Below are 13,541 nucleotides of genomic sequence, written 5' to 3'. Positions count from 1 at the left end.
ATGAGCATGGGAATTCTTTTCATCTTCTGACGTCTTCTTCAATTTCTTTGTTTAGGGATTTGAAGTTCTTGTTATACAAATGTTCCTCCTCTTGGTTGTGTAAATGAAGGCTACAGATTTGTCTGAGTTATTAGTTAATTTTATATCCATCCAGTTTGCTAAAATTGTTTATCAGCTTGAGAAGCTCTCTGGTAGAATTTTTGGAGTTATATATATATATGTACATATATATATATATGTGTGTGTGTGTGTGTGTGTGTGTATGTATGTATGTATATTCTCATATAATCTGTAAATAGTGATACCTTGATTTCTTTCTTTCCAATTTTTATCCCTTGATCTCCTTTGGTTGTCTAATTCCTCTGGCTAGAACTTTAAGTACTATATTAAAATAATAGGGAGAAAAGTAGACAACCTTGTCTTGATTTTAGTAGGATTGCTTCTAGTTTCTCTCTATTTAATTTGATGTTAGCTGTTGGTTTGCTATATATTGCTTTTATTATATTTAGATATGTGCCATGAATTCCTGATCTCTCCAAGGCTTTTAACATGAAGGGGTATTTTATTTTTTTAATGATTTTTTTTTCAGCATCTAATGAAATGATCATATGTTTTTTCCTTGAGTTTCTTTTATATAGTGTATTACTTTGATGGATTTTCATACTGAACCATCCCTGAATTTCTGGGATGAAGCTTACTCAATCATACTAGCAAGCCAGCCTTAGACTGCTTTACGAGTTCCAGGCCAGTGAGAGACCTTGTCTTAATAAAAAGGTAGATAGTGCCTGAAGAAGGTCAACCATTGGCCATCAAGTCTTTGTATATCCACATGCATACCTATACAAATATGTTTGTGCGCTATGCGTGAGCGCTCGAGTGTGCACACACACACACACACACACACACACACACACACACACACACACAATGCCATCAGAATACTTCCTCATTTTTATTAAGAGACAGCATACAAGCTTAGAGATATTTGTCACCAATAGAATGTAGGAAAAGTGGGTAGTATTGGCTTCTAGTCTAAGGTAGAACAAAATGTCTTCCTCTTTCCAGTTAGTTCTATGTGGAGGCCTGTCAGGAGCCCTGCAGCTATGATGAGATAATTCTTACTGTGAAGGGATCACACAGGAAACAGAGCTATTAAACAGTTCCAGCTCTCTTGATTATGGCTCCCTAAATCTTCAGAGGCTAGGTGGTAGACAACTTCCAGAGAACCCACATTCTTGCCAACTATCCAGAGCACTAACCAAATGGAACCTCAATATGTGAAAAAAAAAATGCACCACTATTACTTCAGCTACTATCTTTAGGATTTTATGTAGCAACAGAAAATTGGGATATGATCATAATCACTGTGTTACTTCTGTTAAACCCTACTGTGACTTGGAAAAACGGAGAAAGATAAAGCCCTTAAGACAAAACAAAAATATACTTTGCTGAGTAAACACATCTGTAGAGCTGCAGGTCAGTGGAGGTCAGAAGCTACATGATCTTCATACCAAAGATAAAGGCAGACCTGTGGTTTCCAAGCCAGTTTATATGGGAGCATCTCTGTTGTTATCCCTCAGATGTCAACTTTGAGAACAAAGTACCAGGGTAAAGATCTTTGGGATGAAGATCATTCATCTGTGAAGAACCTATCTCCTGTAACAATGCCAGCTCACCAGTTTAGAACTCCTAGCCATGAACTTTAAGATCTGGAAAATACAGAGAACTGCTAGTTGTCTGAAGGCTTCATTTATGATAACGAGAAAGATTGACTCGGTCAACAATCAGCAGAGAGAACTGAGGGCTACACAGCTCCAAAGCTATCAGCGAACTCATGAATGGATAAAGTAGAAATAGGAATTTGAAGAAGGAAATGGCATAAAAAAGACATGATAGGATAAAAGCCTTCCTAACAGAAAGCCAATGTGTTTATCAAACACAGGATGCTTGAAAAATTTAGAATAAGTGCAATATATTATAAGCAAACTGACATTTGCAAATGTAAAATGTTAAAAGCAGCACAATTTCAAATATTCGGGAGGATGAGGCAGGATGATCATACTTCAAGCCCTGCCTGGGCTACAAAGGTTACAAGGACAACCTGGGCAACTTAGTGAGACTGTGTCGCCAAACTGGAAAACAAAATGGAGATAGGGCTGGGACTAGAAGGCAGGAGTTAGAGGTTAAGTGTCAGAGTGCAAGGGTTACAGCTTCATTTAGTGCAATTTTCTTGGTATTGACAAAGCCTTAGGAGCAATTGCCAGTTTAAAAGTAAAGAAGAATTAAGGTGAAGTAGCAGAAAAAGAGAAAGCTGGGTAAGAATACACAGAGGCATAGATAAAAGACAGGGGAAAGGTATAAACAAAGAAATACACTAAACACCTTAACATCAGCTAAAGAAACCAGATATCTCTGTGTGAAGTTCCAAAAAGAGTAACAGAAAGGAGAAAAATCACATGGAAAAAAATCCCAGAACACTAGGACATGAATAAAGCAAGGAGCGCATCCTGTTGATGCTGAGAATCCTGAAAACAGGCATATTTCTAAGTACATCAACACAGGGCTTTAACATAAATGACAGCGATGGAAAGAAGTGTACAAGAGTAGGTAGAAGCATAGGTCACAATGTCATCAACGTGTGCAGTCACAGCTCTAGGAGCAGTAGGAGACAGCAGCTTCAATTCTGGGCATTTCCAGGGAATATGCCCCTTATTTTTTCACCTCTACACACAAGCTTTCCTTGTTTGTTTTCTATTGCTGCTGTCAAATACAAACGAAAGCCAACTTGGGGAGAAAAGGGTATATTTGGCTTCCATTTTCCCCACCAAAATCTACCAGTGAAGGACATTAGGGAAGAAACTTGAGCAGAGACCATGGCAGTATGTTACCTGAAAGCATGCTCTTCATAACTCATACAACTTCCTTAGATATAACCAAGGACCACCTGCCCAGAGGTGGCATTGCCTACAATGGGCTGAGCTCTGGAACATCAATCAGTAACCATGAAAATGTCTCACAGTCTTGCCTACAGGCTACTCTGATGAGGAGTTTTCTGAATAGCAGTTCTTTCTTCCCAGATGACCCCAGCTAATGTCAATTTGACAAAAAAAAAAAAAAAAAAAAAAAAGTAACCAACTTACAGGCTATTATTCAAGTACATGACAAGCACAGAGACCCTTTCCAATATAAAAGGACTTAAAAAATGAGTTCCAATCTAGCCCTCTGAGTGATACCAGAGGGTAACTTTGACAGACTTAGAAAATAAGCCAAGGAGAGAAACAGAAGAGTGAGCAGTGGATTTAAGAAGCTGGGATGAAGGGGTTCTCACACTTGACACCTTCCCTGTACTTCTCCAGAATCAAGAGTAGGACTATGGAAAGAAATTCAAAGTAGAGAGAATGGCATGGAGTCTTTAGACCTGATCCTCAATGGTGGAGTACATTATGAGTGGGACATTAGGGCAAAGCAGCACCAGGCTCGAAGGAAATGAAGCAAAAGGACAACTCACAGAATGAAGCTTTCATTTACCCATAGAGCTAAGTGGGAATGAAGTGCAGAAGATAGTCATTGGCTTAATTCACTTGGATTAAATACTTAGAAGGATTGCAAGAAAAAAAATGAGAAGGATGATGAGGGGAAAGTTTCTCCTGTCCTGACCTAGGACCAGATACACGACAGTTATTTGGGTATTGGTTACATATAAACCAAAGCTAAAAATAATACTTAGAAATAGAGAAGTGGTCACATAGAGTAGTGTGTACCCAGTAGGTTGAGACAAATGGGTTGCTCTGACTTTGAGGTAAGTCTGGCTATAAAGCACAGATTCTGTTTTAAAAGAGGGATAATGGTGGGAGAGAGAAAAAGATGAGGGAGAAGGGAAGAACAAAAGGGGGAACAGAAGGGGGAAGGGATGGGGAGGGAGTGAAGCAAACAGACAGCAACAGACTTGTGGAGTTAAATATCAGATTTCTTTTTCTGAAAAGATATTCCATAAAGAATTGAGATGAACAGGTTAATTTGTGGGCTTCATTGGGCAATGAAGGTACCTAGAGCACCAAATTCCTAGAGGTCCAAAGACACTTGAAACCCATGCATATCTATCTTTTCTTCTCTTAAATAAGAGTCAAACAACTTTGCAGAACATGGTCAGAAATCACAGGAAAATGAGATGACATAGAATTATACATACATGCACACACACACACACACACACACACACACAGAGAGAGAGAGAAAGAGAGAGAGAGAGAGAGAGAGAGAGAGAGACAGAGACAGAGACAGAGACAGAGACAGAGAGAGAAAGGGAGAGAGAAAGAGTTTCTCATTTCACTTAAGATGGAAGATGGCTTATGCAATAATTAGTTATGTGTTTTTTAGTTACTTGGGCTATATGAAAATAGCAAAATCTGATGCTACCATGAAGTCTACATTTTAGTTATATTTAGAAATAAATAGCAAAGTAACATATTTTGTTACATACTACAGATTTTTTCTTACCTCTTAGGAACATTATAAAATTAGTTCTTGAGGTATTTAATGAAAAATAATTATTACTTTTACCAGTAAAATCCATTCTACATATTCCAAGGCTTTCTTATATTACAGAAATAATACCACCAAGAGTCTATTAAATACATGCCCCTTAGATGATCTAATGGGCAGAAGTAATTAAAATGATTTTAATTCAATCTAATTCCCAGAGGAAATATTTCATGTGTTTCTAACACAGATTAAAACAAAATCTTTCTTTTAAGAACATTCTGTTGTCTTTAAAGATCTTGAAGTATAGGATGTATGTGTGTAATATATATAATACAATTTTCCTTATAATATTTTACTGCTGGAAATATTATTTAAGCTGTGGTTGACTGTGAACATAGATAAGATTCTTTACTCTTTTGCAATATCATTGACATAAAGTGTTTCATTCCAATTCTCTTTTATTTACTTTGCTCATAGAATGGAGGTCATTATTCTCCCATTTGTCATGTGAGAGCTATGAAAATTAAAGTTTTCTGGGAGTCTAATATAGAGACAAATTGATACCTCAAATCAGTAAAATCATTTCTTAATAAAATGCATGTAACCAACAAACAATCTTATTTTGTATGATTAAAGAAGTAAAGGACACAAAAGGTTCAAAACACAGACATGTGTTTTTAAAAAGAATAAAACTAATACACAGTGTTAGGAATAGCGACTGGAGCATTGTCTCAGTGGTAAAGAGTACAGGCTGCCCTTGCAAAAGATCCTAATTTGGTTCCCAACACGTCAAGTGACATATAACCCATCCATATTCCAGAGCCCGAGCATCTGAGAGCCTCTTCTGGCCTCCATAGACACGTGCACTCACGGAGGACACATAGCACTGCACAGACATTTACACATTATTTAGGAAAATCTTTAAGAGGGAGGGGGGAACAGCAAGACAAAGACAAACACAGGACCTAACAGTATTAAGTAGTCATGTTTCATTATATATTTCAATATTTTATCTTACTTTTCAAAATGATTCTGCAAAATGTTGATGTCTCATTTTTAAGTGAGGCTCAAGAAAGATGAAATATCCCTCCTTTGTAGACACTCAGGAATTTTGGGTGCCCCCCTCTAAGTGTAATTTATGCTACTATAGGAGCAATATATGCTTCATATAAGTTGCTATATGTTGACAAAAATGAACAATTCTTAAAATATTATCATGAAGAAATAATCATAGAACTTATTTTCTTTTCAAAATTTATTATTGAAGACCAAATTTTGTTTTCCTGTCTTTTTATGAGTTCACTTGTAAACTGTGGTTTTGGCTAGTGAAAATGTTCTGGAACAAGTTATCAGTGGAAGCTCCAGCTCTCTGTGAGTGTGCTAAATCTCACTGAATTTTACACCTTTAGAGCTGCTAAAACGGTAAAGTTTATGTTATGTGCATTTTAGCACAGTGATTTTTTTAATGTCATTTGGCTCCCGAAGGATGTAATCAAAATGTTATTCTCTACATATACAGGATCACAAACCCTGAATACAGATCTGCATTTCTAAAGCTGCATTTAATTTCAACATCTTTGCTGGTACTTATCCAGCATCTCTCTCTGGTGTTCAGATTCTGTATATTCAACTTTGTGATTGCCACATGCATATCAGTTTCATACAAGGTCAAAGATAAGTGTGGTAGATGCCAAGGACCTCACCCCACACTCTCTGCTTCCTCTACAGGACAGCAAAAAAAAGTGACTTAATTTTTTAATTCATTCTATCCATTCATTCATTCATCTATTCACCATCCATCCACCCACCCACCACCCACCCACACACACACCCACCCATCCATCCATCCATCCATCCATCCATCCATCCATCTATCTATCTGTCTGTCTGTCTATCTTTCTACCTATGTATCTATTGTGTGTGTGTGTGTGTGTGAGAGAGAGAGAGAGAGAGAGAGAGAGAGAGAGAGAGAGAGAGAGAAGGGGGTGCCATACTTACATGTGAAGGACAGAAGACAACTTTCACAAGTTATTTATTTATTTTCTTCTATTACATGGGTTCTATGAATTGAAGAGTCATCAGGCTGATTGGTAAGCAATAAAGTGGTTAATTGACATTGAGCTATCTCACTGTCACAACCTAATTCAGTTCACTCATCTTGAGTCAGTATCTCTCTTGGGTCTCTCCTTCCCACCTGTGGTGTTTTGATAGAAATCATTTCTATAGGCTCATAAATCTGAATAGTTGGTCCGCAGTTGGTAAAACAGTTTGGGGAAGATAGAGGTATGGATTCATTGAAGAAGGTTTATCACTAGGGGTGATTTCCAGTTAGCTTTCTTTCTCTGTCCCTTATACTTCTGAACTAGCATATATAAGCTCTCAGTTACTGCTCCAGCACTATGCCTGCCTGCCTGCTGTCATTCTCCCCACCATGATGGTTATGTATTCCAACCCTCCAGAACCCTGAGCACCTAACTAAATGCTTTCTTTTATAAATTTCCTTGTTCTTATTCTCTCTCTCTCTCTCTCTCTCTCTCTCTCTCTCTCTCTCTCTCTCTCTCTCTCTCTCCCTCCCTCCCTCCCTCCCTCCCTCCCTCCCTGCCTTCCTCCTTCCTTCCCTCCCTCTATCTTCCTTCCTTTCTTCTTTTTTTTTTTATCTTGCCCACTTTCTTTTTCTCCTCTTTTTGGTATGACAACAGAAAATTAAGACCCCACTCCAATTGCTACACTTTAATTTAGGGCTTTTCAACCTGCACTATAAAGTCAATTTGAAGCCTGATATTCTGTTCTGAGATCATTTAAGAATGTTTAGCTGTATGGCTCCACACAGGCAACAATCCGTTTGCAGAAAGCAGGAGTATGTCAAGACATCATCAAATTGTACCTAATGATTAGATGAATCTTCCCTTTAATAAATAAGCCCATTTTTAAATATATCTTCCCCAAACACATCTGACCCCAAAAGAGTTTACAAGTCTGCTGTTATATAAATCTTTAACTCAACCTTATCACACCATGCTTCACTTCCATGATGTTGATAGAAGCCGATGTTTTTACTCTTGTCCTGAGTACCACCTACAAGTCTCCTTCACCTGCCTTCCTCATCTTTTATCACTGTCCTATCAACTCCAGCATCTTTATACTTCATCCAGAGTCACAGCTATGATGTATGAGTTTATTGTTAACATGGTCCTGCAACCACCTTGTCCTGGATTCTTGTCATTCCCCACCCTGGTGTTCTGCTCCAATATGTTCTTCTCATCCCTGGTCCTGTTTTAATTTTGTTTCTTTGAGACATTGTAGCCTTGACTGGCCTAAGACTTAGTATGAAGGCCCATCTGCCCTTGGAATCATAGGGATCCACTTGTCTTTGTCTCCTGGGTGATAGGATTAAAAGGTGAAGTCTAACATGTCCATTTCCTTCCTAACCCCTAAGTAACACCACCCTTTGCTCCTGCCTCAGTAGCCCATGCTTGCCATCTATAACTGCTTCCTCTCATCCCCATGGCTTATGCCTTCTGACCCCCTGGGTCTTTAAAGAGCCATTTCCTCAGTGAAGTGATTCATAAACAGCTTATTCAAGTTTCCTGTTCTCCACTTTCATTTATATCCCTGTTCTGACCTGTCTTTGTATCTTATCATTTCTTACCATATCATACATTTTCTGATGTTAATGCTTATTACCTGAGAATTATGTTCTCATTTTTTTTCTCATCTGTCCTTATAACACTGCCTAGAACGTAGGACTCACTGAATGTTAACAGAATGAACACATTTCCCAAAACCACTACCATAAAGGCTTGAAGTAAGTACTTCTCATGGTTTCAGAGACTCCAGTCTGGCTGCTGTTCAACAAAATAAGTACTTACAAAGAGCTACAGGGTTATACTTAAAACACTAAGCAAGAAGTATGTCTCTGATACTTGCTGGAATGGATATTGGGCTGCTTGAGACTAAATATAGAGCAGATGTCCTCATGGTGAGAATGGGCATTGGAGAGCTTCTGCAGATCAGGGAACTCATGACCGGTGACATACTAAATACTCTTAAACCTGCACTCCTTAGAGACATAGCACACCCCCCAAGCATCATCAGTCCCGGTGTTTCCAAAGCCAAGACTTGGGTAGAAATGCCTCTAATTTAGAAGAGGATAACTGACATTTATCCTTTTAATTTAGAAAGAAAATTGTGAAAATTAGCAAGGAGTTTAAATAGATAGCATCCAGTCTAAAGCAGAAAGATGATTTCCAGGTTTCTAGTATAAAATATGTTGTTCTGAGTCACCAGAAAATTTATTAGAATATCAGATAGCATTGGATGTGTATTTTACTGTGCTCATAGATCTGATAACATGCTATACAAAAGCAATTAATTTTAATGACAAAGGTTTTTCATATAACGTATAATGAACTCGTGTGTGTGTGTGGTGTGTGTGTGTGTGTGTGTGTGTGTGTGTGTGTCAGAAATGAAAGTGTCAAAGGCAGTTCAAAGGGATATGATGAGTTCTCAAGACAAATCATTTACTTTTAGAATAATATTTTGTCCACGTCAGCATTATATATAATAACAAAAATTGCAGCCACTGACATGCCAAGCAATTAAGAAATAAATCACTAAATGAGAAAATGAAGGATATTATTATTCTATATAGTACTAGTATGTACTGTTCATCAAGACATTGTAGTGTGATGAAGAATAGCTACAAAATGTAAAGCTTCAGTTGTAACTGAAAACCATACATATTTAGACAAACAAGAACATTTTCTGAAAGGTACAAAAGAGATGAGGTGCACCTTACATGGTCTAGCGTTTTGCTTTTTGATTATTCATTGTTGACATTTTTTTGGCTTTTGACGTTTATGGTCATGTACAAATAATTTAGAAAAAGAGGAGCAGTAGACACTGGAGAAAATGAAAACATCCACACTGATACTTATTTCAAACAATGCCTTGCATCTTCTGGAAAGCATTCCCTCTCCAGAAACTCAATTGCTTATTTTTTCGAAAACACACACATCAATTTTTCTCTAAATAAGCTCATTTTCCTAACACAGCTCGTTAATGCTGCAGATTTTGCTACTCTCCATTTTAATTGCCTTTCTCAGAGAGCACCAGGCAGTAAGGTAGCCAGATAAAGGTTGAACTGATGAAATACTTGCCTTTCATGGGCTGAGCAGATAGCTCATTTTGTAAAGTGCTTGTGGACATCATGTTTGATTCCTCAGAAGAGGAAGAGGAGGCAAGGTAGCATACACTTAACACTGCGAGGCAGAGGTAGAGCATTCCTGAAGCATGCTAGCTAATCTACCCCAACCCAATTTGTGAGTTCCAGGCCAATAAGAAATTAAGGTCATCTTTAACCTCCATACATATACACTTGTCCACACACACACACACACACACACACACACACACACACACACACACCATTCAACTTCTGTGATTAAAACAATACAGTCACCTTTATTGAAATGCAATAGTGCCTTATAAACTATCTCTAAACCTTGGTAATACCATTGTGTGTGGGGAAAACACAAATCACTAATGTAGTATTGGAATTCACAATTAAACAAATTTATAGAGGTTTTAATGCAATTAAGTTTTCTCCAGACTGTATCTCTAATGGCACTGGGATTATTTTTTTTTTACTTAATATTCTTTAAAACATAATTTACTTTCATTTTTGCAAAGTCATTTATATATTATGGATATCACTTTTTTACATATTTCCATGGTGACAATATGTTCGTACTCTATTTAATTTACAGGTGATGGGACCGAAATGAAAACTCTCCAAGGACCATAGATCTTGTACACCACCGTGTTCCCCTACCAAGATATTAAGTGTATAAGTTATCTATTCTTGCATGAATGGACTCCTGAAACAGCAATAAATATTGTAAATGATCTGATTGTGAAACCTTAGGAAAATTAAAATCCATAACAAAGAAAGCATAAGGGATACAAAGAGCCATATGAGAATAACAACCCTATGTTTAGGGTTCATAATTTAAGCTAACAAATTATTAGGGTTAGGAATTAAAATGAACAAATCTTTTATACAGGCAAATTAAGGATATCGATAGAGAATAAAAATCATAGACGAGCTTTAAAACCTAAAATCAATTCTTTTGTACAATGCATAAGATAGCTAAGTATCTCTAAATACAGTAAGGAGACTTTATAGTTACCACCCATAAGAAAGTTGTTCGAATAATTGTTTTTAAGATTTTAAAAGTGCGTGTGTGGGTGTATATGTGTGTGCAAGCACGCACGCGCACATGTGTGTATGTGGGTGCCTCTGGAGGTCAAAAGAAGTGTTGAATTCCTTGAAGCAGCAGTTGCAGCTGGTGTTGAGCCATATGAAATAGATAGAGGGCTGAACTTTGGTCCTCTGCAAGAGCAAAAACAGCCTTTAACAATTTCATTTTTTTCTCTAATCTGAAATGGGTAATTTTTCCCCATCCCAAGCCCACAGGAAAATAATCTGTGCTGGAAGACATTTAGTATCCAGTAGATAATGGGTTTGAACCCCGAAAGAAAGACATATACAAAACTGGCTCAGAGCTTTTCAGGTTTGGCAATCAGTTCTTCTTGGACATCATATTTTACTTCTGAGTTGTGCAACGATTGGCAAAGGCATAGGTGTAACTGTGAAAATGATAATTATAGCTGACAACAACACAAAAATTCTAAAGGATGACAAGTTTCACTGGTATGGATGACAACTAAGCAGAAATGAAATTCTAAGGTATGGGAATGGGAAGACAGTACATCAGTAATAATGCTTGCTGCCCTTGTTGAGGACCTGTGTTTAGTGTTGAACACACATATGACCAAATCATAATCACCAGTATCTCCAGTTCCAGGTCATCTAGTACCCTCTTAGGCCTCTGCGGATCTATACACACACACACACACACACACACACACACACACACACACACACACAGGCACAAACACATGATAGATAGATAGTTAGATGGATAGATAGAGCTTTAAAATAAACTTAATGCATAACCAAAGTGAATTTTTTCTATTTTTCCTTTCTGGGTATTTCCCGCTACTCTACAAATATGAAAGGAATGTTCTCCTAAATGACCATGGTACACATGAAAAGCTAGGACATTCTTACCTGTTTTCCAGATGAACTGATTGTCCTTCCTGCCTTCCAAATGAGCTGCTTGGGACAGCAGGAGAGAAAGCACTAGGAAGAGCTTCCTCATGCTCCTCGAAACCCAGTGAGTGACAACCAAATCACTCCTTGGAAACATTCTTCAGACTTTTCAGCTCTTCACTTGCCTAATCCTGAAACCAAAAGAAAGTCAGGTGAGTTCTTCTGTTTGGCAACTAGGACATACTCTGTCAGCAAGCAAGCTTCATGTGACCATATATCATATGTCCCCATTACATAGTGTTTTATTCCTCAGAGTGAACATGTTTGGGGGATGTCTCATATACTTGCCTCCTTCTATACAGATGAATTCCTTGAGGGCCTCACAACTAAGGAGAGAAGTTGTCATGCACGACTACGATAAAAAGAAGGGAGGAACAAACATCCTTAACAGCAATGAGTGTAATAACTCAGGATGAGGCCATCTCTGAGATAAAAATAGAGGAAAATACATAGACAGTATCTGGAAAGAGCTTTAGGGAAACAGAAGGGTTTGAAGGAGTTGAGAAGGACACATCCATCAGAGAGAATAAGTCATGGGAAGCTAGTTATGTTTGTGTTCAGGGACTGGTGATTAAGTGAGTGGCTGCTTTGAAGGACACAGAGAGGAGGGGGGAATGAGTGGAGGTAAAATTTGGAATACAGGTTGGGGACCAGACTGTAAAAGGCCTGGAATATCAGGTGGGAATTCAAAAACAGTAAAGAACTTGAAGTAAATAATATCAGTGGGCATAGTCACTTACTAGTGCATAGGACTAGATAAACTTGAAACCAGGATTATGAAACTAGTGAAATTGAGACTATTAGGGGGATTTGAGAAATAGAAGAGAGACTTAGAAGAAAACATTCAGGGAGAGTTGGACATAGCAGTTAAGAGGAAAAACTCAAGCAGAACATTAAAATGCAAAATGCAAACATAGGAATCAACAAGTGACAGCCATCACTAAGATGACACTTTTAAGATACAGGTTTGAATGGAAAAATTAAAACAATATATTTTAAAATATATGAAATTTGATGTGTTCAACACACACACACACACACACACACACACACACACACACACACACACACACACACACTCGTCCTATGTGTTGCAATGCTAGAGACAGAACTTAGGGTCTTATATATGCTAAACAAAATTCTGCTCTGTTTATTTTCAACAATCAAAGTTCAAGATAGAATTTTCTAAAACAGAAGAAAACTATTCTTAGAGCCAAAAAGAACTAAGTTAACTTTGGTATTTTATTTTGAAAAATATATACACACATACATATATGTACATGTATGGATTTATGAATAGATACAGAATAAATATATGGTAGATAGATAGATTATAGATTATAGATGTTCATAGGATAAAGTATAAAATGCATAAAAATGTCATGGGTAAACATTAGTGGGTTTAACATCCAGCAAAGTTACTATAGACAGGTGGTAAGTCTGACTAATATGAGCATACTGCTGAGCAATGATAAAGAAATAGCTACTACAGACCTGAAGTCCTCAAAACGCAGTAATACGAGACACCTTTTGTGAAGCTCAGTCTGATTATCTAGAGAGACCCAGGAAGAGCATCTGAAAGCAGCATTCTCTAGATCAGGTTTGTCTACTGACACACCAGTGGAGGTGTGTCAGTTGTGGATGTGGGAAAATATTTTCTGAATAAGGGTGGCACAAATCTTTAGTTTTGGTCCCAGGACTGGACCAGACTACAGCAGAAAACACTAGGTAAGTATTAAGTAAGATGAGTTCTTTCCTCTCTGCTACTGTTTGTGTGTGCGGCTCATTTCAGGTTTCTGTGTGATCTCTATGTAATAAAGGAATGCAACCTGAAATTGTGATTAAAACAACCCTTTCTCCCCTAAGTTGCTGATTCCCAGGG

General features: G+C 37.6%; 1 protein-coding gene across 1 annotated transcript in view; it reads right to left on the bottom strand.

Moving 5' to 3' along the window:
- THSD7B (thrombospondin type 1 domain containing 7B) overlaps positions 1–11,756 on the bottom strand; it is a gene marked incomplete at both ends in the record, with an annotated part of 731,038 nt that extends 719,282 nt beyond the window's left edge. Inside the window, one exon of the mRNA XM_080917661.1 lies at positions 11,618–11,756. Coding sequence (XP_080773787.1) covers positions 11,618–11,756 — 139 coding nt within the window. The remainder of the gene's footprint in view (positions 1–11,617) is intronic.
- Positions 11,757–13,541: the final 1,785 nt, after the last annotated feature.

This window comes from Micromys minutus (genome assembly GCF_963924665.1).
Source record: "Micromys minutus genome assembly, chromosome: 6".
In the NCBI taxonomy this organism is placed as follows: Eukaryota; Metazoa; Chordata; class Mammalia; order Rodentia; family Muridae; genus Micromys; species Micromys minutus.
The sequence above is the reverse complement of the archived record's forward strand: the minus strand, read 5'-3'. Positions and strand labels throughout refer to the sequence as shown.